The sequence below is a fragment of the Eurosta solidaginis genome, chromosome 1 (assembly GCF_040869045.1).
Source record: "Eurosta solidaginis isolate ZX-2024a chromosome 1, ASM4086904v1, whole genome shotgun sequence".
NCBI classification, from domain to species: domain Eukaryota; kingdom Metazoa; phylum Arthropoda; class Insecta; order Diptera; family Tephritidae; genus Eurosta; species Eurosta solidaginis.
Genome location: NC_090319.1, coordinates 66,398,405 through 66,421,742, shown reverse-complemented (window position 1 = coordinate 66,421,742; position 23,338 = coordinate 66,398,405). Strand labels below are relative to the sequence as shown.

The following is a 23,338-nucleotide window of genomic DNA, read 5'->3' as shown; positions in this document are numbered from 1 at the left end:
AATATTTGTTTTATATAAAACGAAATATTTTGTTTTGCTATTATACAAGAGTTCGAGGTTTTTTGTACTTGCCAATCAATTTTTATAACCTTCAAATTTAATATATCCAAATTCAAGTTTTTTTTTATAAATTGGAATTAGCAATATCTACTGGGACCTTTGTGTCTGCTTAATTATCAAGTTATCTGATTAAAATTTATTTCTTTGAAATGATCTTTGTTCATGTAAACTGAGCTTAAAATATGAGCGCATAGGCAGCTTGATAAGCAGGCCCAGACCAAAGGGCGTCAGGGCGTTTCGAGCATAGCCACAATAAGAAAAGTCCATCGCAAGAGCTAACTAAAATCCCCATAAAAAATCGCTCCCCATATGAAAACAGGGATAGATAGACCTATCGATTTTCTCAACAGTGATGACAGACCGTAGGGAATATCCGATTTGAGGGAGGGATATGTCGCAGCAAAATTGATTAATTGAAAAGGGCCAATTTTAGATCTTTCGAAAAAGGGACTTTCATATTACAATATTATTGGTGTATAATTGAATAGAATTCAACTACTTCACTTCAAGTTGGATTTTAGAAAGACTTAATTGGATTTTAGAGTAGTCAGTTGGATTCTGGAAAACGTCATTTGGATTTTAGAATTGTCAGTTGGAGTTTTGAAAGTGTCATTTGGATTTAAGAACTGTTAGTTGGATTTTAGAAAGCGTAAATGGAGTTTTTGAAACAGCGAAACGGATTCAATTAACTGTTCTTCACTTCTTCATATTTATTCAAATTACTTACTTACTTAATTGGGGCTTAACCGTTTAAACGGTTATGGCCGTTTCAGAAAAGGTCAATTGGATTTCAGAAAGAGTAAATTTGAACTTTCGAATGTTTTCTAAAACCCAAATGACGTTCTCTAAAATCCGATTTACAGTTCTAAAATCCAATTGATGCTTTCGAAAGTCGAATGAACAATTCTAAAATCCAACCAATGCTTTCGAAAATCCAATTGATTATTTATATTTCCAATTAACCCTTTCTAAAATCCATCTGGAAATGGTGTAGAAATAATCGGCAGTCTCACACGAAAAAGCGTCACTCTTACTCAAGTCTTCTAGCTCAATCCCTTCGTATCATTAGATCGTTTTTGTAACATAGACGTGCAAAAGACTGTTCAATGCAATTATTTCAGTATTGCAATGCAACGAATGCAATCCATTGAACAAAAACTGGAATAATAAAAAATTCTTCGAAATAACGACTGAAAAATTTTTACTTTTATTTATTATTCCGGGATGACGACAAAACTATTGCTGCCACTCGGCTTTCAATAATTTTTATACTCAGTTGAGCAGAGCTCACAGAGTATATTAAGTTTGATTGGATAACGGTTGGTTGTACATATATAAAGAAATCGAGATAGATATAGACTTCCATATATCAAAATAATCAGGATCGAAAAAAAATTTGATTGAGCCATGTCCGTCCGTCCGTCCGTCCGTCCGTTAACACGATAACTTGAGTAAATTTTGAGGTATCTTGATGAAATTTGGTATGTAGGTTCCTGAGCACTCATCTCAGATCGCTATTTAAAATGAACGATATCGGACTATAACCACGCCCACTTTTTCGATATCGAAAATTTCGAAAAACCGAAAAAGTGCGATAACTCATTACAAAAGACAGATAAAGCGACGAAACTTGGTAGATGGGTTGACGCTATGACGCAGAATAGAAAATTAGTAAGATTTTGGACAATGGGCGTGGCCCCGCCCACTTTTACAAGAAGGTAATTTAAAAGTTTTGCAAGCTGTAATTTGGCAGTCGTTGAAGATATCATGATGAAATTTGGTAGGAACGTTACTACTATTACTCTATATGTGCTAAATAAAAATTAGCAAAATTGGATTAAGAACACGCCCGCTTTTTAAAAAAATTTTTTTTTAAATTCAAATTTTAACAAAAAATTTAATATCTTTACTGTATATAAGTAAATTAAGTCAAAATTCAACTCCAGTAATGATATGATGCAACAAAATACAAAAATAAAAGAAAATTTCAAAATGGGCGTGGCTCCGCCCATTTTCATTTAGTTTGTCTAGAATACTTTTATTGCCATAAGTCGAACAAAAATTTACCAATCCTTCTCAAATTTGGTAGGAGCATAGATTCTATGACGGTAACTGTTCTCTGTGAAAATGGGCGAAATCGGTGGAAGCCACGCCCAGTTTTTATACACAGTCCACCGTCTGTCCTTCCGCTCGGCCATTAACACAATAACTTGAGCAAAATCCGATATATCTTTACTAAACTTAGCCCACGTACTTACCTGAGCTCACTTTTTCTTGGTATAAAAAGTGGGCGAAATCTGGCCATAACCACGCCCACTTTATCGATATCGAAAATTACGAAAAATGAAAAAAATGCCATAATTCTATACCAAATACGAAAAAAGGGATGAAACATGGTAACTGGATTGGTTTGTTGACGCAAAATATAACTTTGGAAAAATCTTTGTAAAATGGGTGTGACACCTACCATATTAAGTAGAAGAAAATGAAAAAGTTCTACAAGGCGAAATCAACAGCCCTTGGAATCTTGGCAGGAATACTGTTAGTGGTATTGCATATATAAATAAATTAGCAGTACCCGACAGATGATTTTCTGGATCACCTGGTCCACATTTTGGTGGATATCACGAGAACGCCTTCACATATACATCTAAGGGCCACTCGCTTTTAAAACCCTCATTAATACCTTTAATTTGATATCCATATCGTACAAAAACATACCAGAGTCACCCCTGTCCCACCCTAATGGCGATATCTCGAAAAGGCGTCCACCTATAGAACTAATGCCCCCTCTCTCTTAAAATGCTAGTAACACCTTTCGTTTGATACCCATATCGTACAAACATTCTAGAGTAACCCCTGGCCCACCCTAATGGCGATATCTCGAAAAGGCGTCCACCTATAGACCTAGTGTCCACTCCCTCTTAAAATGCTCAGTAACACCTTTCGTTTGATACCCATATCGTACAAACATTCTAGAGTCACCCCTGGCCCACCCTAATGGCAATATCTCGAAAAGGCGTCCACCTATACACCTAATGCCCACTCCCTCTTAAAATGCTCAGTAACAGCTTTCGTTTGATACCCATATCGTACAAACATTCTAGAGTCACACCTGGCCCACCCTAATGGCGATATTTCGAAAAGGCATCCACCTATAGAACTAAGGATTACTCCCTTTTAAAATACTCATTACCACCTTTCATTTGATACCCATATCGTACAAACACATTCTAGAGTCACCCTGGCCCACCCTAATGGCGATATCTCGAAAAGGCGTCCACCTATAGACCTAATGTCCACTCCCTCTTAAAATGCTCAGTAACACCTTTCGTTTGATACCCATATCCTACAAACATTCTAGAGTCACCCCTGGCCCACCCTAATGGCGATATCTCGAAAAGGCGTCCACCTATAGACCTATCGTACACTCCCTCTTAAAATGCTCAGTAACACCTTTCGTTTGATACCCATATCGTACAAACATTCTAGAGTCACCCCTGTCCCACCCTAATGGCGATATCTCGAAAAGGCGTCCACCTATAGACCTAATGCCCACTCCCTCTTAAAATGCTCAGTAACACCTTTCGTTTGATACCCATATCGTACAAACATTCTAGAGTCACACCTGGCCCACCCTAATGGCGATATCTCGAAAAGGCGTCCACCTATAGAACTAAGGATTACTCCCTTTTAAAATACTCATTACCACCTTTCATTTGATACCCATATCGTACAAACACATTCTAGAGTCACCCTGGCCCACCCTAATGGCGATATCTCGAAAAGGCGTCCTCCTATAGACCTAATGCCCACTCCCTCTTAAAATGCTCAGTAACACCTTTCGTTTGATACCCATACCGTACAAACATTCTAGAGTCACCCTTGGTCCAGCTTTATGGCGACATCTCGAAAAAGCGTCCACCTATAGAACTAAGGATTACTCCCTTTTAAAATACTCATTACCACCTTTCATTTGATACCCATATCGTACAAACACATTCTAGAGTCACCCTGAGCCACCCTAATGGCGATATCTCGAAAAGGCGTCCACCTATAGACCTAATGCCCACTCCCTCTTAAAATGCTCAGTAACACCTTTCGTTTGATACCCATATCGTACAAACTTTCTAGAGTCACCCTTGGTCCACCTTTATGGCGATATCTCGAAAAGGCGTCCACCTATAGAACTAAGGATTACTCCCTTTTAAAATACTCCTTACCACCTTTCATTTGATACCCATATCGTACAAACACATTCTAGAGTCACCCCTGGCCCACCCTAATGGCGATATCTCGAAAAGGCGTCCACCTATAGACCTAATGCCCACTCCCTCTTAAAATGCTCAGTAACACCTTTCGTTTGATACCCATATCGTACAAACATTCTAGAGTCACCCCCGGCCCACCCTAATGGCGATATCTCGAAAGGGCGTCCACCTATAGACCTAATGCCCACTCCCTCTTAAAATGCTCAGTAACACCTTTCGTTTGATGCACATATCGTACAAACACATTCTAGAGTCACCCCTGGCCCACCCTAATGACGATATCTCGAAAAGGCGTCCACCTATAGACCTCATGCCCACTCCCTCTTAAAATGCTCAGTAACACCTTTCGTTTGATACCCATACCGTACAAACATTCTAGAGTCACCCCTGGCCCACCCTAATGGCGATATCTCGAAAAGGCGTCCACCTATAGACCTAATGCCCACTCCCTCTTAAAATGCTCAGTAACACCTTTCATTTGATTCCCATATCGTACAAACACATTCTAGAGACACCCCTGGTCCACCTTTATGGCGATATCTCGAAACGGCGTCCACCTATGGAACTAAGGATCACTCCTTTTCAAAATACTCATTAACAGCTTTCATTTGATGGGTATCAATATCAAATATCGTACAAACACATTATAGAATCACCGCTGGTCCACCTTAATGGGGACATCTCGAAAAGGCGTCCACCGATAGACCTAAGGCCCACTCCCTCTTAAAATGCTCAGTAACACCTTTCATTTGATACCCATATCGTACAAACAAATTCTAGAGTCAGCCCTGGTCTACCTTTATGGCGATATCCCTAAATGGCGTTCATCCATAGAACTATGGCCTATTCTCTCTTAAAATACTCTTTAATACCTTTCATTTGATACACATGTTATACAACCACATTCCAGGGTTACCCCAGATTGATTTTCCTTATTTTGTCTCCATAGCTCTCAACTGAGTATGTTATGTTCGGTTACACCCGAACTTAGCCTTCCTTACTTGTTCCATATAGAATGAGTTCCTTAACTACTCCGTCACCACTCTATAAAAAATGTGCTCTAATTTGTTGTCGGTATTTTAATTAAACTGGTAACCTTGACTTTACCCGTAATTGTAACCGTGGTCGTAGTTTTAACCAGAACAGTAATCGTGGTCGTAACTGTAAACTTTTTTGTAATTGTAATCATGTTCGTCACTGTATTTGTAGCTATAATCGTAATCGTGATTGTAACTGAAACCGTATTCTTAATCGTAACCGTAACTGTAATCATATTCGTGATAGTAACTGTAAAATTAAGCCTAATAGGTACTGCAACTATAATTATCACCCATTACCCTACCTACAACAGTAAAAAGCAGCGTAATAGTTACCGTGACTGTAACCATTAACATTAACGTAATAGGGGCATTAACTGCGACCATAATTATCAGCTCCCCTATAACAGTTAATGGTACAATAAGCGTCGCCGTGACCGCTACTATTGACATAAACGTAACTGTAAGCGCTACTACATTTGCTACCGTAACCGTAACCGTAAGAGACGGCGAAGCTGTCACCATAACCGCAACCATAACACTGATAATAGCGCCGTAACCGTAACCAAAATCGCTAGCATATACGACATAGTACCCACAATCCTAGCAACGAATAACTATAACTTAACACCCTTTATGTAATCACATTTTTACACAAGTTGATTTGAGGTTGATTTTTTGACGTTCACACCTCAGTAAGATGAGCAGAGAGCTTTGAAATCTGAGCTAAAAATGCTAATTCAGCTTTCTAAGTCGATACGCAAACACTCGGCAATAAATTTCTCAATGCAGTGTTTTTTGGACAAACTATTCGAATACTTGTTCAAATCGCTGTTTTTTTTTTTTTTTGTTTTTTTTTGATGAACCAAAATTTCGAGTTCCAAAAGCTTTGTAGTTTGAGTGCGGAAAAAATATTCCACCACGAATAACTTTGCAATTCGAGTTAGATACAATTTTTATGTTCGAAAAATTTAAAATAGGAGTGCGAAAAATGTTGCAGTTCGAAAAGCTTTGCATTTTGAGTTCGTAAATATGCTTGAAAAACTCTAACGTTTGAGCTCAAAAACATGCAAGTTCGAAAAACTTTAAAGTTGAGTTCCAAGAATTGTTCAACTCGAAAAACCTTTAAATTTCAAGGCAAACCAATACTTTAGCACGAAATTCTTTGGAGTTGAGTTTGAATTTTGGCTAAGTGTCATATTATTGACTCATTGACTTCGTTCGCATTAGCTTTTTCTTCATTTCCATATAATTATTACCAACATAATTAGCATCATCAGTACCATCGTCACGGTCGAAATATCTTCTTTTCCCTCTTTCTCCTCCAGCTTCTTTTACCTCTCCTTTTTCTTGTAATTTTCGTCTTCCTTTTCCACATTCTTTTCGATTTACTTTTCCTTGGCTATATAAATTCCCTTTTTCTCTTTTTCCCTTTTCTTCAAAGTCTCTGATTTTGCTCCACAGATTTGGTTTATGTTTGCTGAGTTTTTCCTAACGTCAATCACTAGCTGGGTTCTCCCATATAATGTGCAAAAATTGGTTTCCTTTGAAAAAATAAAAAAAAGGATTCTGTAATGAATAGAAATAGTGTATGAAATCTATTCGAAATCGGCAGAAACTATAATTTTTCTTATATTGCTTTGAAATATTTAAAAATTTGTGTATTCAAAATTTTAATTATCTTCACACTTATCTAAAACTGCTTACTTTTTCTTTTACAGAACCGAAAGTATCAGCTCTGAGGAGGAAGAAGATTGGCCGACATCTCCAATTATTCCAATTTTCGAACAGTGTTAATACAGAACATACGCAAAACAGCAGTGTGCAGTCAATACATCAGATTTTTGCGTACAAACTCAACAAATAACTGCAGGATGATAATTATTTGCCAGTTAAGACGGTCAAAGTATAGAGGCAAGAAGCAAAATGAAAAAATGTGAAAAGCAAAAAAATTTGCTATAAAGAGATAAAAAGGTATTGTGTAGAAGTAGAAACAAATTTTGTATTATGAAACGTAAAGGAAAATTGAAGTTGTGAAACGTCAACGACAACAACATATCCTGCATGACACAATAACAAAACTTTCGTTCTCGTTAAAAAAAAAAAATCAATGAAAAAGCGAAATCGTCAACGTAAGCAACTGGAACAGCATACATTTAATTTTTTTTTTGTCATCTAAACAATAACACTCAACTCTCCACTGCGATGTGTGTATATTTTGCTATGCATCATAATAACGAAAGATTTAGAATTTGTTTGATTTTTCTTTATCTTTAAAAATAATGTATATGTATGCTTGTATGTACGTAAGTTAAGCGTAAGAAGAAGAAAGAGAAGAAGAAGAAAAAAACAATTCGAAAGGGATTAAGAGCGGGCGCGAATTTGAAGGGAAATATGTTTAATTCTATTTCAAATCTTATAAAATAATACGAACGAAAAAAAGTTTTAAAAAGAAAAAATTAAAAAAAAAAAATTTAAATAAATGTGACGGACCATCATACAAAAGATTGATGCCGTTCCAGCGCATTTTTTCGTTGTATAATTGTGTGCTGGCTTGTCGTTCAGATACAGCTTCAGATTTTTGACAAATAATTTTGAGCTTGTACCTCTCAACAAATCAGAACACAATTGAAATGAAAGAGCGGTATATGCTCAGCAAAATTGAAATTATAGTAAATAATTTGGAAAAAAGCGCCGCAATGCAGAATGCGGGCAGCAGGTGCTAAGGAAAATCAAATCTGCTAGTTAAGCGATTGAGTTGAGCATGTATACGGTTCAGAGATGGGAAAAGCATTTTGGGTTCTCTTAAGCAAACAAACAACAAAAAATTTATAAAAAAAAATTATAAAAAATATTTTAAAAATTTCTAAAGAAAACTAAAATTTTGCAAACAAAAAAAAAAAAAAAAAAAAAAAAAAAAACAAAAACAAAATGGAAATCGATTTATTTTAATTAAATTTAATCAAAAAAAAAAAAAAAAACAATTCAAATTCTGTTTTATGTTCGCCCAATGTTTGTATTTTGATTTTTTAATAAATAATATTTTGTTCAATTATTTTTTGGTAAAACAATATGAGATATTAAGAATATATGCAAGCAAAAGATTCAAATAGCTAAAATAAGAAAACTATACCTAAAGAATTTCAAAAAATATATGTATTCAATATGTAGTTTATATACTTAAAAAACCAAAACAACACAATATTAATACTGCAATATCAATCAAGTCAAAACTGTAAACTGTAAAACTGTAATGTTATCTTTGTGTACAACAATAATTGAAAACAAATTAAAGACGCAAATCATTTTTCAAAAACTTAAAGATTTACCGTTTTATTCTGACAGTTTTCTTTCTTAATAATTTTAAAACGAAAACTTTAGTGGTCACAAACAAAATAATATTTTAAATTAAATTGAAAAAAAAGTACAAAAATATTACTAACGATTGCAAAATGAAAAGCATAAAACACTTATTTTCACACATTTTCAAAAAGCTGGAGGTTTTTAAATTTAGTATTAAATAAAAAAAAAGCTATTAGGACGCATTCAAATTTTTTTAGTTCTTATTTTAAATTTCTATTTTGACGTCTGTAAAAGACTAAAATTAAAGCAAAATGCATAATAATGAAAGCCTAAAGTTTAAGTTTCAGGCGAGAATTGCGTTTACTGGTTATTAAGAACAAGAAATATAAGCGAAACAATTCTTGAAATTTCCTTTCTTAACTGCGCATTTTAGTAAAAATTTCTTAAGTGGCGCAGTATTTTTCGTAGATCCGTGTTTTCAGGAAAGCTTATGGTTATAGTTCACAATGATGAAACAACAAAAAAAAAACAATTTTCAGTTTTTCAAAATTTGAGTTATTTCAGCCGTTCGCAATTAGAATTGGTTTTAGAGCTATAATTTAAACATATCTTCGAAAGTGACTGATTTTCATTTTCCGCTGCTGTAACTTTTTAAAAAATAATTAAAAAAGTTTCACCGTTGTCGAGAAAATAAATGAAAAACGTTTAATTTCGAAAATATGTTTATGTATATATATGTTTGTTTAGACTCTTTGAAAAACGTTTAACCACCCCACTTCCGAATGTTTAATTCAACTATTTGTATTAAACGCTTGGCATTTTCGAGATACAATTTATCTTTAGAACTCAAATTATAGTAACAACTATTAAAAGCAGCAATAGCCGAATGCATATTTAAAATTTAAAAATATCTTAAAATTTCGAAAAATTTGAAAACAGATTTTCTTAAATTAAAAACAATTACTAAATGCAGCAATAGCTGCATGCCTGCTGATAATTTCGAAAAGAAAAAACATAAAACTTCGAAAAAATTAGAAATTTTCGAAAACAGATTTTCGAAGAAATTCAAAATTAAAATTTTTTTTTTTTAAATGTTATGCAATGAACCAACTAAAGCGAAATATATTTTAAACTTACAGACAATTGCAAATAAATTAATAAAACTTGACATTTAAATTCCTTTTAAATTTTTGCTCTCTGGCTGTTATTTCGTAAAATAGCCATTTCCTAATAAATAGTAAATATTCAGGCATTTCATCATATTTGAATATATGAATATTAATTATTTGAAACAAATGTAAAGAGTGAAAATTTATAATGTGAAATACCATTTACTCAATATTCAATGCGAAGCGTTGGCCGTACTGAATACGCTGCATGCTTCGCTTCTCATATGTAATATTCCGCATGTGAGTATACTGACAAGTTGTATTCTTCATTCTTAGCTGAGGAATGTTCAAACCTTTTGTATTCGAAATCAATACTGTTATCTTTCAAAATGGCTTTGTTTGATTTGTTATACAGTGCCAGAGACATTTTCGAACTACGAGGTATTTTACTTACCCTAGTTTCATAAGTGATGCATTGAGCTAAGAGCTACTTGCTCTAAAAATAGACGATTAGAGTTTCTAGATTTTGAGCTGGGGGACTGTGGATATGTTGCGAGTAGCATGTTCTGTTACGTTAACTTTTTTGACAGTATTTATTTCAAATTTAAGTTAGAAAAGCTTATTCGAGCTCTGTGTATACTCCTTAGTAGATGCGAAGTAGATTTCTATCATTTTTTTTATCGGACAAACGCTTCGAATACGATGTCGAAAACTGTGTAATATTGAGTGCGTCAAAAATGTTTTAGCTGTAGAAACTTCGGGGTGTGATTTCGAAAAATTATAGAAATTTTAAAGTTTGAACTCGAACCAAGTTATTCAGCACGACTAACTTTGAAATTCAAGTTTGAAAAAATTGTTGGGTTCGAAAAACTTTGAAATTCGAGTGCGTAAAATGGTCCAGTGTGCAGCCTTAAAAAATTTAAGTTCAAAAAACTATGAAGTTCGAAAAACAATTTCCAGGTCATAGAACCTTGACGCTTAAGTTCAAGCCAGAAACAACTTAAATTTAAGCGCAAACAAATTTGTCAGCAAAAAAAAAACTGCAACATGTGTTCGAAAAAAAATTCGAACTCGAAAAATTGTAAACATGGAATTGGAAAAAATGTATTCAACGTAATCAGGCATACTTGCAATATAACACATGCGCTCCTCAAGCGACAAAAACAATTTAGTGATCTTTTATTTAAATTTTTAGGCATACAAACAATTTTTGTATGCAAAGTATTTTTTTTTTTATAATTTATTCTTTGTTAATAATTTTATTACTATTGTTTAAGTATTAAATTCACACATCCATACATACAATTTAAGTGCAAATGATCAACACTTTTTAAAAAGTTAATATATGATTTTAAAAATTGGAGATTCGCTCGAAATTCATTTGAAACTGAGTGTGATAGAAGAAGTTAGAAACGAGTTGAAGAAAACCAAAAGTAATTCGCCAAAATTTTTCAAAATTTATATTTGTAGAAAAACAACAAGTAAATTGTAAATGCTTTCATTGATATATTTCGCGCAGTTCATTGAAAATATAAAAATATTTAAGAAGGAACGCAGCAAAAAGGTGAAATGACAAAGTGTAAGCAGCTTTTTTATTTAATCATAAAAAAATACTTTTAATTCTATACTTTTAATAAGCAAAAAAAGCAAATTATGATAAATATTCCATTTAATTTAAATTGAAATAATGAAATTATGATGCATACAAATCAAAACAACAAAAAATATACACAAAAGTACGCGGGCGTATTACCTGTTACACTTACATGGTACATTCATTAAGGCAACAATAAAAACACACACATATACAACTCTTATACAGACTGAGTTATACATCCTTAACATGTGTGTAGTTGCGCGAAAAAGTTTTATGAACAAAGCACTCAAAAACTAAGAAATTGAAAAATTTAGATTTTTACTTTAAAATATACATTTCGAATGACTTTATTTTTAATTTGTGTTTTTTTATATGAAATTTTATTTGATAATTATTTTTTTTTATTTCACATTTCTTCTACATAGTTTTTAATTTCGTAAGTGCAAAGCTGAGAAAAAAACCCAAAGGCACTATTAAGCTGCCTCTAAATAATTGTAAATAACAATTTATAATAAAGAAAAGAGAACCTGTCTGCACTTATAGCTTAGCATAGCATATGAAGCGCGCATGCATGTATGTATGTAAGCTAAGCATTTTTGTGTAATCATGATGAAGAACAACACACATACATTTTTTAAAGAAATGTTCGATATTTTCTCTTTTTGATTGTGTAATCGTGTATGAATGAATTTGAATAATAAATGCGTGTAGTTGACAATTTTGCTTATCATTTTTGATATTGCAGAAGAAAATATTGCAAATGCAAAATAGAAAAAATAGACATTTTTTTCTTTTAACTTGTTAAGAACGTATTGACCTGCAATACGAAAACTAGCACTTTCAAATTTTTTTCAAAGATATTTTCTGTAAAAGCACATTCAAGCTAGTTCTCGTATGGCTCGGCGGTACAAGCTTGCAAAGAACCGATTAAGTTAAAAAGCAATCTTTGTAGAGGTTGATCTAAAAACGAAAATTACCACCCCGTTTTTAGAATTTAGCATCCAAAAAAAGATATGGGCTTCTGGTTCGAAATTTGGCCATTTATTTTGAAAGCTGATCTGCCTTCGTTTCTTATTTGGACTGTATAAATTATAGGGGGTCAGATGACAGAGCTTCGAAAGCATCAAAGCGGACGATCAGAATTGGTCTTACGGATCGTGGTTAGGCCCTAACAGCGAAAATCGGGGAAATAATCGGTGGCGATATTTTGTCGTAGTTAGTCCCCAAATCATTGATATTGACTTTCGAGGTTCGAAATTTGAGCCTTCCCAATATATATACTACATTTAAAAAATAAAAAATACCTGCCTTCTAAGGAGTCAAAAGCCAAATCTTCTCAAAAGCGATAGATTAACAGCTACACAAAAAAAGTGGACGCATCTGGTAATGCGAGGCAAAAATTGTCCGGCTTTTTGTTGTGCTGAATTCGTCATCAGAATTGGACTAACGAATCACGGTTTAGTTAAAGCTGGCCGTGGTTCGGTCTTAACGAAAAAGGGAAAATTATATTGCTTCGTTCGAAGACCTGCATGGAAAAAAAGTTTGAATAGTTCACCCATACGTTTCCAATTTTTTAAACACGGTAAATAAAACTAATAGAGGTGGGTTAGATTTAGTATTTGGAAAATCAAAATCTATGTTTTGGAGGCTAACTTCGAAAACTGGGGAAATACTTTTTTTGCTCATAGTACAGTCTTTTCAATCAAATTGTTAGGTTCTAATACTCAGCCGAATGTTACATAATAGCGTGTATTGACTCTTCTTTGTGGATATGTTCGTGGCTGAAGCGCATGTTGAGCCTCACAAAACTCTTCTCTTAAATATTATCTATTGAATGGAATTGTGGGGTAAACACTGTTAAATGATCAAAGCAAAAAGTCTAACAGAGAGATAACTGTAAAACAAGTTACATAAGTCGTCACTATGAAAATGCGCTTCCTCGGACGCCATCTGGGTAATATTTCAGCCTCTGTGGTATGCTGTTCTGCTGTGGTCGAGAGTTTTCTTCTTCCACAGTCAGGTAAGTCTACTAAATTTTTTTTGAATCGGGAGCAAATATTTCAAGCAGGAAATCATGAGAACCGTACGCAGAAAATCCACTTGCTCGGACGCCAACTGGTGTAATAATTAAGTGTGTTGTACGCTGCTCCGCTGTGGTACAGTGCTGACTTCTACCACAGACAGGTAAGTCTTATCACTTTTGTTCTGAACTAGTGACGCCAATTTCCAGCAGGAAATTTTGAAAGCCGACCACCTTTCTTTAGAGCTGTACCCATCGTTGCAGCAATCACATGAAGTTGTCGAGGTTTATTTGAACCAATTCTTTGAAGCCCCGAACTATCCATATTGTGGAGTTCATTTCGCTTTATAACGCCGACGGATAGAAGATATACTTGGTGACCTATCCCCGACCATTGTCAACCATAACATGACCTGCGGAAGTGACAGACGGGATTCGGTCAGCAGTTGCGTGAGCCACATTCTACTAACCAACTGATAAGATTGATTCGGTTTTAATGGGTAGGGCAACAAAAAAGAGATGAGTCCCATACTCAGATAGCCTCACAGGTTCAGCATCTACATAGTATCGATGTTTACAATTCCGGTTAATACAATAGGCATTTTCGCCATCCACGAGACCAACTTAACATAAAAACAAGTGCAAGATGAGAACTTGCCAACTTCCAAGCTAACAACTGGATGTCTTATTGTAAATCGTACACATGATGTCATCAAAGAGAGTTATTTAGTACTTACGCTCAGTCCGTAAATACAACCTTAAGAAATTTATTCCGTATATATTTGCGTGTAAAAGGTTTTCCCCATGTCCATAAAATCTGGTAAGTGCTAACGATATTGTACGAACCCGATATTCCAGTACGAATCCGATGCTCAAATTCCTGATGTAAAAATACTATACGTTCCCCCACCCGACTGTGACGAACTGACAAAGGCAGTTTATAACTACAGTATTGTGTGAAAGACTACTAAATTTTAAGAATTCATGAGCTTAACATCGGCTTATAATAATTGAATTTCAATTATTCAGCCCAATTCTAAACCAAAATTCCGTGCGAGTTTTTTCCCTTCTCCCATTCCTCGTATTCTAAATAAAAATTCCTTGTGAGTTTTTTTCACTTCTCCCTTTGCTCCTATTCTGAAAAATGTTCGAAAAAGCGGAAGCCGGTTATGGAAGAAAAGTAGGTATTATGAATGTGAGGTAGAGGGAGATTTCTCTGCCATTTCATAGGAGTTTTTTCACTTGGTTAAATTAAAGGGAATGCATCAAAATAGTTAAAGGAAATTGGTTCTTTTAAGAAAGAACACTTATTTGTATAAATTTGTGCTAAAATATGTATTTACATTCTACCACAATATTCTCACTGTTAATACAACAACAACTACAACCACAATATTCTTTATTTTAAGCCGAAAAGTATATCATAAGCAACGGTAGAGCTCTTGGTATACATATTTGATGCAGCCATCCAGAAATTGCGCAAGGATTTTTTAATAAGGCTTAAATAGATTTTGGCATATGACGAAGGACGAATTCAACTCAACCTGGCCGCCAGAAAATTGCTTTGCTGAATGAAAGCAGGCAACTCCGGCAGATTTGTGTTATGCGACCGTCTTCTTCTTATGTTCCGCTGTTGATGTTGCTGTGGCACCAATTCATTACTCATTTCAGTGAATACCACATGAAATGCAATAAATATTGTGCATTGTTTATATTTTATTTCTTAATTTCCAACAAATTTGCAACAATAATTAAACTTTTCAATATTTAAAACAAAATAAGAAATGTGCAACGAAATTTCAATTGACAAAACAGCTGACTTCGAAAATTCGAAAATCTTATTCCCCAATTATTGTTCTCCCTAGGAGAACAGCATTTGAGGAATTTTTCCGCGGGAATAAAAAAATCCACGAGAAAAAAATTCCGCGAGAATATTTAGAATTGGTCTGATTATGTTTTTCTAAGAGAAAATGAAAAGAAAGAAACATTTACTGGCATGTTGCGATGGAACCATTTCGAAAACCGCCAACGTAATCATCATCAGGCAATTTTGTAATGTTATCAAAGGTTTCACCGGGATTCGCACCGTGAATCACACATGGTGAAACTGCAGTTGCCTTTAACCACTAGGCTATCCTGCTGGTATTTGTTTTCATGCTTAATTCAGTTTTTCTCATTTCTACACTAACAACACAATTGAGACATTTTGTCTCTATATTAATTTGTGTGACATGTAGATTTGTTTTTGTATAGTTCTTCTACTACTAAAGTTACCGAACAGATTGTACATTTTTTATGCGGCTTCCGACCCGGTAAATCTATTATCGACCAGGTTTTTATTATTTGGCAGATCCGGAGAAGGCCTATGATAACAAAATAAACACGCACTACTTTTCGAAGCTGCTTTTGATAAAGCAAAAATGTACCTGTGTAAAAAAATGGGAGACATTCAATCCAATCATCTCGGAACTGATGTCAATCGTATGCAGAGCGGGACAGTTAAAGCTACATTTGAACCCGCAGCACTGAAGAATGAGCTCAAAGGCTGTCACAATTTTAGAACCAAGTTCGCCTAAACACGTTAGGAACGTATTCAAAAGGTCTGCAAAGGGTTGCAAACCCGACACTGGAACGCGCATATATTAGCTGATTATTGCTGGAGCATTCAGGGTAGTGCTCCAGATCAACTCATAAAGGGAAAACTTAAAAGAAAATTTTACTCACTTTAATTGAGAATAATAAAGTTTATGTATTAAAAAAATTATTTTTATTAAAAACTAATATTTCGGAAACTAGAGCTTCTACATTTGAAATTAGGGTAAAAAATACTTTAAGACCCGTTTACACATGCACTAATCTACAGTAAGTCATCAACAGATAATCTACGCGTTTACATATATATATATAATTTTTTAGTAAATAATAGTTGTCGCGGACGGACGTATTTTATCAAGCTCCGTGTTATTTTAAACTGTTCGTGCATAAAGTACCTACATAGTTATTTGATTGTATTATGTGTAAACATATTACCTTGCTGACACAATTAACTAGTGTCGTGAATTTATATGTGTTGATTGCTTATAAACTTTGTAATATAAGCTTTCATAATGCCTTGCTATTGTAAGCTAAAGGTTGAGCGCAGTGACCCCAAGATTCAGTGCGCAAAGTGCAAAAAGAATTTTTCATTTGAGCTGTGTTGGGTTTGTTCAAGCCGATGTCGATTATTTGCACTCCGCGAATAAATCGTTTTATTGCAATGTGTGTATGGCGGAACGTCGTTCATCTCTTTGTTTGCCGACACCCCCTGTCGCTACAAGTGATCAAAGTCGTCAAATTTTGACTGAGAATCAGAAAATAATAAAAAATAAGAGTACAAGTGCTAACTCTCTTCTGGATACTTTATCTAATGATATTTCAGACGCAGCTATGCAAAAAGGTGCTGCGGTATGCAATAATCATGCTGTTGATTTGCGATCTGTGCTTTCTGCTTTATCCGCTATTCGCAATGATAACAAAGAGTTAGCTAACAAGTGTGATGCACTACGTGCTGATGTTCACTCTCTGCATAACTGCCTGCAAGCTAAAGATGACGCTATAACATCATTAACTGCTGAAATAAATGGGCTGCATTCTGTTGTTGGTGATTTGCATAAGCTCTTCACTGAGTATGCTCTTAGTGTAAACAAACGTGAAGAGATCACCGAAAATTCTAATTCGTCTCTTGGATCTCCTACAAATCTACATACGAATGATGTTCTAAGTACTGAAGGTGTTACTGTTGTTGCTGCTTCCGCTGTCGCTAGCACAGTAGATAAACGGTCAACTGCTTCTTATATAGATATCGCTTCAAGTGCCGAGACAACAATTGTTTCTCCTACCGCGCTGTGTCCGCATGATAATGTGAATGCTAATATGAATGCTAATAATAATAATACAGTAAGCGCTAAAGGTTTGCTTACTTCTAATGGTACCTTGTCTCTAATCTCTAATGATGTTAATAATGAGGGTCCATTGATGATTCTAGAAAAGACCAAGCGTGCAAAGAAATTTAAAGTTAAAAATTCTAACCAAGCGAATGAGGCAGTGGATCATCCTGCTTCTTCAAAGGCTTCATCTATAATTTCTGTTCAAGCTCAACCTGCCACCCCGTCTGCTAGCTCTGGTACTAGTACTATACAAGCGTTACCACCTAGTTATGCTGATGCTGCCAAGACAAAATCAAATAGTGTGCAGATTGATTGTAATGATGCGAATGGCGCTAACATAAGCAGAGTCCCAGGGTCTAAACCGAAAGTAAAGAGTTCTCGCATAAATCTACATAAGCCATTAGCTTTTGGTGTGAGCAATAATGTAGAACTAGGTGTTGCCGCTAAGCTTAAATGGTTGCATGTCTCATCTTTCCAGCCTAGTGTAACTGAAGAAGATATTGTGAACTACGTCTCGAAGTATGCTGGCATAAACAAGATTTATTTGAAATGCGATAAACTTGTAAGAAAAGGTACTGAGCTGTCTGACCTTAGGAAAATTACTTTCAAACTGGGCGTAACTGAATCATTTTATGATAAAGTAGTTGATGCGAGTATCTGGCCCATCAATGTAATTATACGACCATTCCAGTTTTTTCAAAGGAATGGTTCAGCGCAACAGGTTCCGTAACACCACAAGCCTATGACAGGCCTCTTAGTATTTATTATGAAAATTAATCGGGGCTTAGAACTAAATCTAAGAAGCTTTATGAATTCACTTCTGATTTGAACTACGATGCTCTAGTTTTTGTGGAAACCTGGCTTAATAGTGCATTTTATGACTCCGAATTTTTTGATCCTAACCTCTACAATGTCTATCGCAAAGACCGCGACTCGATAAAAACTGGCGCTACTCGGGGTGGTGGAATTTTAATCGCGGTTCGTCAATTATATCGCTGCAGAATGGAGACTCACTGTTAGATCAACTATGTGTTTGCATATATGGCTCTTTGCCTCTCTTTGTATGTGCCTCATATATTCCACCAGGAAGTGAAGATCATGTGTACATGGCGCATGTACATAATATTGTAGATTTAGTATCTAAGCGACATGAGAATAATGTTTGTATTTTAGGTGATTTCAACTTAGGGAATGTAGGCTGGGCAGCCGTGGATGATAGTTTAGTTTTGTATCCGAATAACGTTAATAGTGTTTCTGAAACATATGTCGTTGATAACTTACTGAACGCGAATCTTGCCCAGGTAAACACCTTTATTAATAACTTGTCTAGGACGTTGGATCTAATTTTTATTAGTGATACCATGACTTTTTCACTCTCCGAATGTCTTGATCCTCTCTCTTGCCCTGGCTTACATCATGTTCCATTAGTTTTGGAATTAGAATCTTATGAGTTTAAAAAAATTCGATTAGATATGAACTCAGGAAACTATAATTTTAGAAACTGTGATTTTGATGCTATCAACGCCAAAATCAGCATAATTGATTGGGATAGTATATTCTCAGGTGTTGGTGTTAGTGAATGCTTTGATATTTTCAAAGGTAAAGTCAACCAAATGCAGAGTAGTTTGATCCCTCGAATGCGGAAAAATTGCCATAAAATTCCTTGGTATACGAAGGAGTTAAAAAAACTTAAGAATTTACGAAACAAATTCTTTAAAAAGTACAAATTGTCTAACTCGCCTGCTTTTAAGGAAAAATATGTATATTATTCAAAGCAATTTAAATCCCTAAGAAATCGGCTTCATAAAAAATATGTTGAGAATTTTGAATGCGACATTAAGTCGAATCCGAAATCTTTCTGGCGCTACGTTAGAGCTAAAAAGTCATGCTCTAGCATCCCATCTCATGTTTTTTATAATGAAACCTCTGCATACTCTCTTACTGATGCCGTCAGTCTTTTTGCAGATTTCTTCAGCTCTAACTTTGTGTCTGATACTGTTTTACCTGATGTGGTTGAGCATACTGATGTTAATACTCATATAAATTTTGGTGAACTTTCCATATCACTTGATGATGTTATTCGGGGAATTTCGGTGTTAAAGTCCTCAAAACAATTAAAGTCCTCCAAAAACAAATCTGATGTGGATGGACTGTGTTCATTTTTGCTTAAAAATACTGTTGCAATTGCGTATCCGATTTTATTAATTTTCAATAAATCTCTAAAGCGGGGAGATTTTATTAATGCCTGGAAAGTAACTTCCATTACTCCTATTTTCAAAAGTGGCAATAAGAGCAATATTGCCAACTACCGCCCAATATCAAAACTTTCCACAATATCGAAACTTTTCGAGATTATAATTAAGGAAAAGATATCGTTTGCGGTAAAAAGTATTATTTCACCCAACCAGCATGGTTTTATGTCCGGTAGGTCGACTGTGACTAATCTTGCTGTTTTTACTGAATATTGTCTCTCTCTCTTTAATAATAGAGCACAAGTAGATACCATATACACTGATTTTTCTAAGGCTTTCGATAAAGTTAGCCATAAATTACTACTTTTAAAACTTGCTGATCTGGGATTTCACTCCAATATTCTATCATGGGTGAAGTCTTACCTGGCGGATCGGAGTTGTACTGTTGTGGTTGATGGTGTCAGTTCTCGTTCTTTTACCGCGACCTCTGGTGTTCCTCAAGGAAGTGTCCTAGGACCTCTCCTATTCGTAATTTTTATTAATGACATACGTCATTGCTTCATTTACTCGAATTTTTTGTTGTACGCAGATGATTTGAAAATTTTTACATCAGTCACAAATCAGGCAGATTCCCTACGGCTGCAGTCAGATTTTGACAGAGTAATAGATTGGTGTAGTAGGAATTGCTTACATTTAAATATTAATAAGTGCTTTCACATCTCATTTTCAAAATCCCGTAGTGGTATTAACACCTCGTATCACATCGGTCTTTCTGTTTTGAAAACTGTTGATGAAATATTAGATCTTGGAGTTGTCTTCTATGCTAAATTTCTCTTTCAGTGTCAACTTAACTGTGTTATTGCTAAGTCATATTCAATGCTTGCGTTCATTCGCCGCTTTAGCTCGGACTTCCATGATCCCTATACGTTAAAGCTACTATATACATCGCTTGTACGGTCTAAACTAGAATATGCTTCCTTCGTTTGGAGACCATACCACGCTTGTCATATACAGCGACTTGAAATGATCCAGAAAAAATTTTTGCGTTTTGGGCTCCGGTCATTACGTTTTCAGGATCCTTTACCATCTTACTACTCTAGCTGTCTACTTATAAGACTAAAGCCTCTGGATAGTAGAAGATCTATTTTAGCGCTGATATTTATTTATGATTTGATAGGGGGCACGATTGACTCACCGTTTCTTTTGGAGCGTATTCGCTTCAATATACCATCTAGAACACTTCCAAATCATGATATTTTTTTATTGGATAGGGCCAGAACGACATATGTCGCTAATTCGCCTATTGCTAGGGCATTGAAGGAATTCAATCTTCTTACTAATGCCAGGGAAATTGATTTTTCAGTAAATAAATCAAAGTTTAAACTTATACTAAATGACTTATATGGTAGATAATATTTAAGCTAATAATTTGTAAATAGTCTGTAAGGATATTTTAATTTGTCCTAGATTTACTTTGAAATAAATAAATAAAAAATAAATAAATAAATAAATATGTTGTAACGAATTTCGGGAGATTCCGCTTATTTGAAAGCTACTAACGCTCGAATCGCTAAACTGTTGAATAAATCAATCCAATATTCTTTGCAATACAGAAATGGTCTTTATTAGACTTATTTGGGAGTAGTACAATTATACTTCACAACCAATAGCGTGCTCAAATAAAAACTGATTAGTTATTACTCAGCTTGCGCTGCTTTTATACTCTGTTGCCTCGTCCGCATATTTCTCCAAAGGTTTAGACGTTTCACCTTCTAGAACTCTTGTAGCTCATGCTTGGTTACCAGCTATATACGCGTATATTTGTAGTTTATAGCCATATGCGTGTGTATGTGTGAGTAACTACTTCGGCTGATGACTACATGTGTGTGTGTGTGTGATATCTCTTCATCGCCTTCTCCATAAGTGCTGATAGCTTTAACGTGGACATGTATGTATATAAGAGTGGCTGCTTCATGTTATTGTTGTTGCGTGATTATTTTCTAACAGCCTAGTGATCTCAACATTCGCCACAATATGTTTCAACCTAGTTCTATGGTTACTTTCTGGTAAATTTTCATATTTCTCTTTGATTTCGTGCTTCACTGTAGACATTGCACTCTAGAAGCGTTGTTTTTTTTTAATGAAGAAAATCGGCATCTCTAAAATTTGTTCATAATTATCGATTATCGCTGGGAAAAATTTATATAGGAAATCTTATTATTTAATTAACGATTAGGAATTAAGTACGCAATCTAGATCTCGTTAAATTTAAACTAGATCTAACCATTTTATGTTCACACTCATAACAGTATTTTGAAACTTAGCAATCATACATACATCAGAAATGCAGTGGAGACCAATCACGAACTTTATCTATGATTTATTTTACTGACATAAATGTAAAACCTTCAAAAAAGTACTGGTATGGGAAAAAAGTAAAAAATCATAACGTGTATTGACAACGTACTGGATGTAACAAAAAAATATAAAAGTACATATATATTATTGTAAAACCAAGAAATAAAAATTTTTTAAATTAAATAAAATTTAAATCCAAATATTGATACAAAAACACAATTTTTATTTTATGAGAGGTCGATATATGTAAGTACATTTTCGTGGAATTCGCCTGTTACTTTTGCTTCTTAACCATGGCAAATGGCTCTCGGCAATACACCCTTAGAGACAAGTTTTTTTTACTAAGTAACCTGACGGCGGCCGTGATGGTAGCGTGCTACGCCTACCACACCGAAGATCCTCGGTTCGCGCACTGGGCAAAGCAACATCAAAATTTTAGAAAAAAGTTTTTTCAATTAGAAGAAACAAATTTTCTAAGCGGGGTCGTCCCTCAGCAGTGTTTGGCAAGCATTCCGCGTGCATTTCTGCCCTGAAAATCTTTCAGTGACAACTCATCTGCCTTGCAGATGCCGTTCGGAGTCGGCATAAAACAAGTAGGTTCCGTCCCGCCAATTTTTAGGAAAAATTAATAGGAGCAAGACGCAAATTGGAAGAGAAGCTCGGCCTAAAACCCGTTCGGAGGTTTTCGCGCTTTACATTTATTTAACCTGACAAAATGGCCGCGTTAAGCTAAGTTTAACTTTACCAGAACTGAATAACTACTGGTGCTTATTATATTTGGTTATGTTCACCAATTCATTCAGTTGAGTAAGCACAACCAGCCTCAAAATATGCAAAGCTTTTTTATTATTACACAGTGAAAAATGACACAACAATTTTAAAGTGTTTTAAAACGTTTGAAAGTAACGCTAAATATGAACATTAACGAAGGCGATCGGTTTCGATGAGTTAACTCGGTAAGGTTGAAGCATTTTATTTTTTGATATGATTATGGAGTATGAAACTTTCGAAGGCATTAAGCTCCCCGTAATAAAATTTAGGCAGAAAACAGTTAGAATGCTTTTCAAACAACCGTTTATAGCGTACGGCACATTACAACCCAAGTTCGGGAAGTTTCTCTGAACTACAAAACAGATATTGATAGCACAGCGCAAGCATACAGACACTTGTTAACAAAAAAGAAACAGTTTAATACTCCTCCTCATACAGTACGAATGTGAAATAATGTAGGTATCAAGTGTTTTGATTAAAATATAAAATTATTGTTTGTTACATTATATGTTTTTATGTTTGTTGTTAGTTCGCCCTTGAAGACGATTACCGATGTGTAATCGAAATATATGGCACAAAATATAAATACCTTGTTTTTATTTATATGACCTCGAGCCAGCAAGTAAAAAGGTAACATTTAATAGGTCGCTAAACAATCATAATACAAAATAATTTAAAATAAAATACAATAAAA

At 34.8% G+C, this 23,338-nt stretch overlaps 1 protein-coding gene across 5 annotated transcripts in view; it reads left to right on the top strand.

The window, feature by feature from the left end:
* The window catches only part of LOC137233878 (cyclin G-like), a 127,654-nt gene extending 115,920 nt beyond the window's left edge, over nucleotides 1-11,734 (top strand). For all 5 annotated transcript variants that reach the window (XM_067757395.1, XM_067757404.1, XM_067757388.1 and 2 more), the window contains one exon: nucleotides 7,090-11,734. In XM_067757395.1, the coding sequence (XP_067613496.1) occupies nucleotides 7,090-7,165 (76 nt within the window). In that variant the 3' untranslated portion in view covers nucleotides 7,166-11,734. The remainder of the gene's footprint in view (nucleotides 1-7,089) is intronic.
* Nucleotides 11,735-23,338: the final 11,604 nt, after the last annotated feature.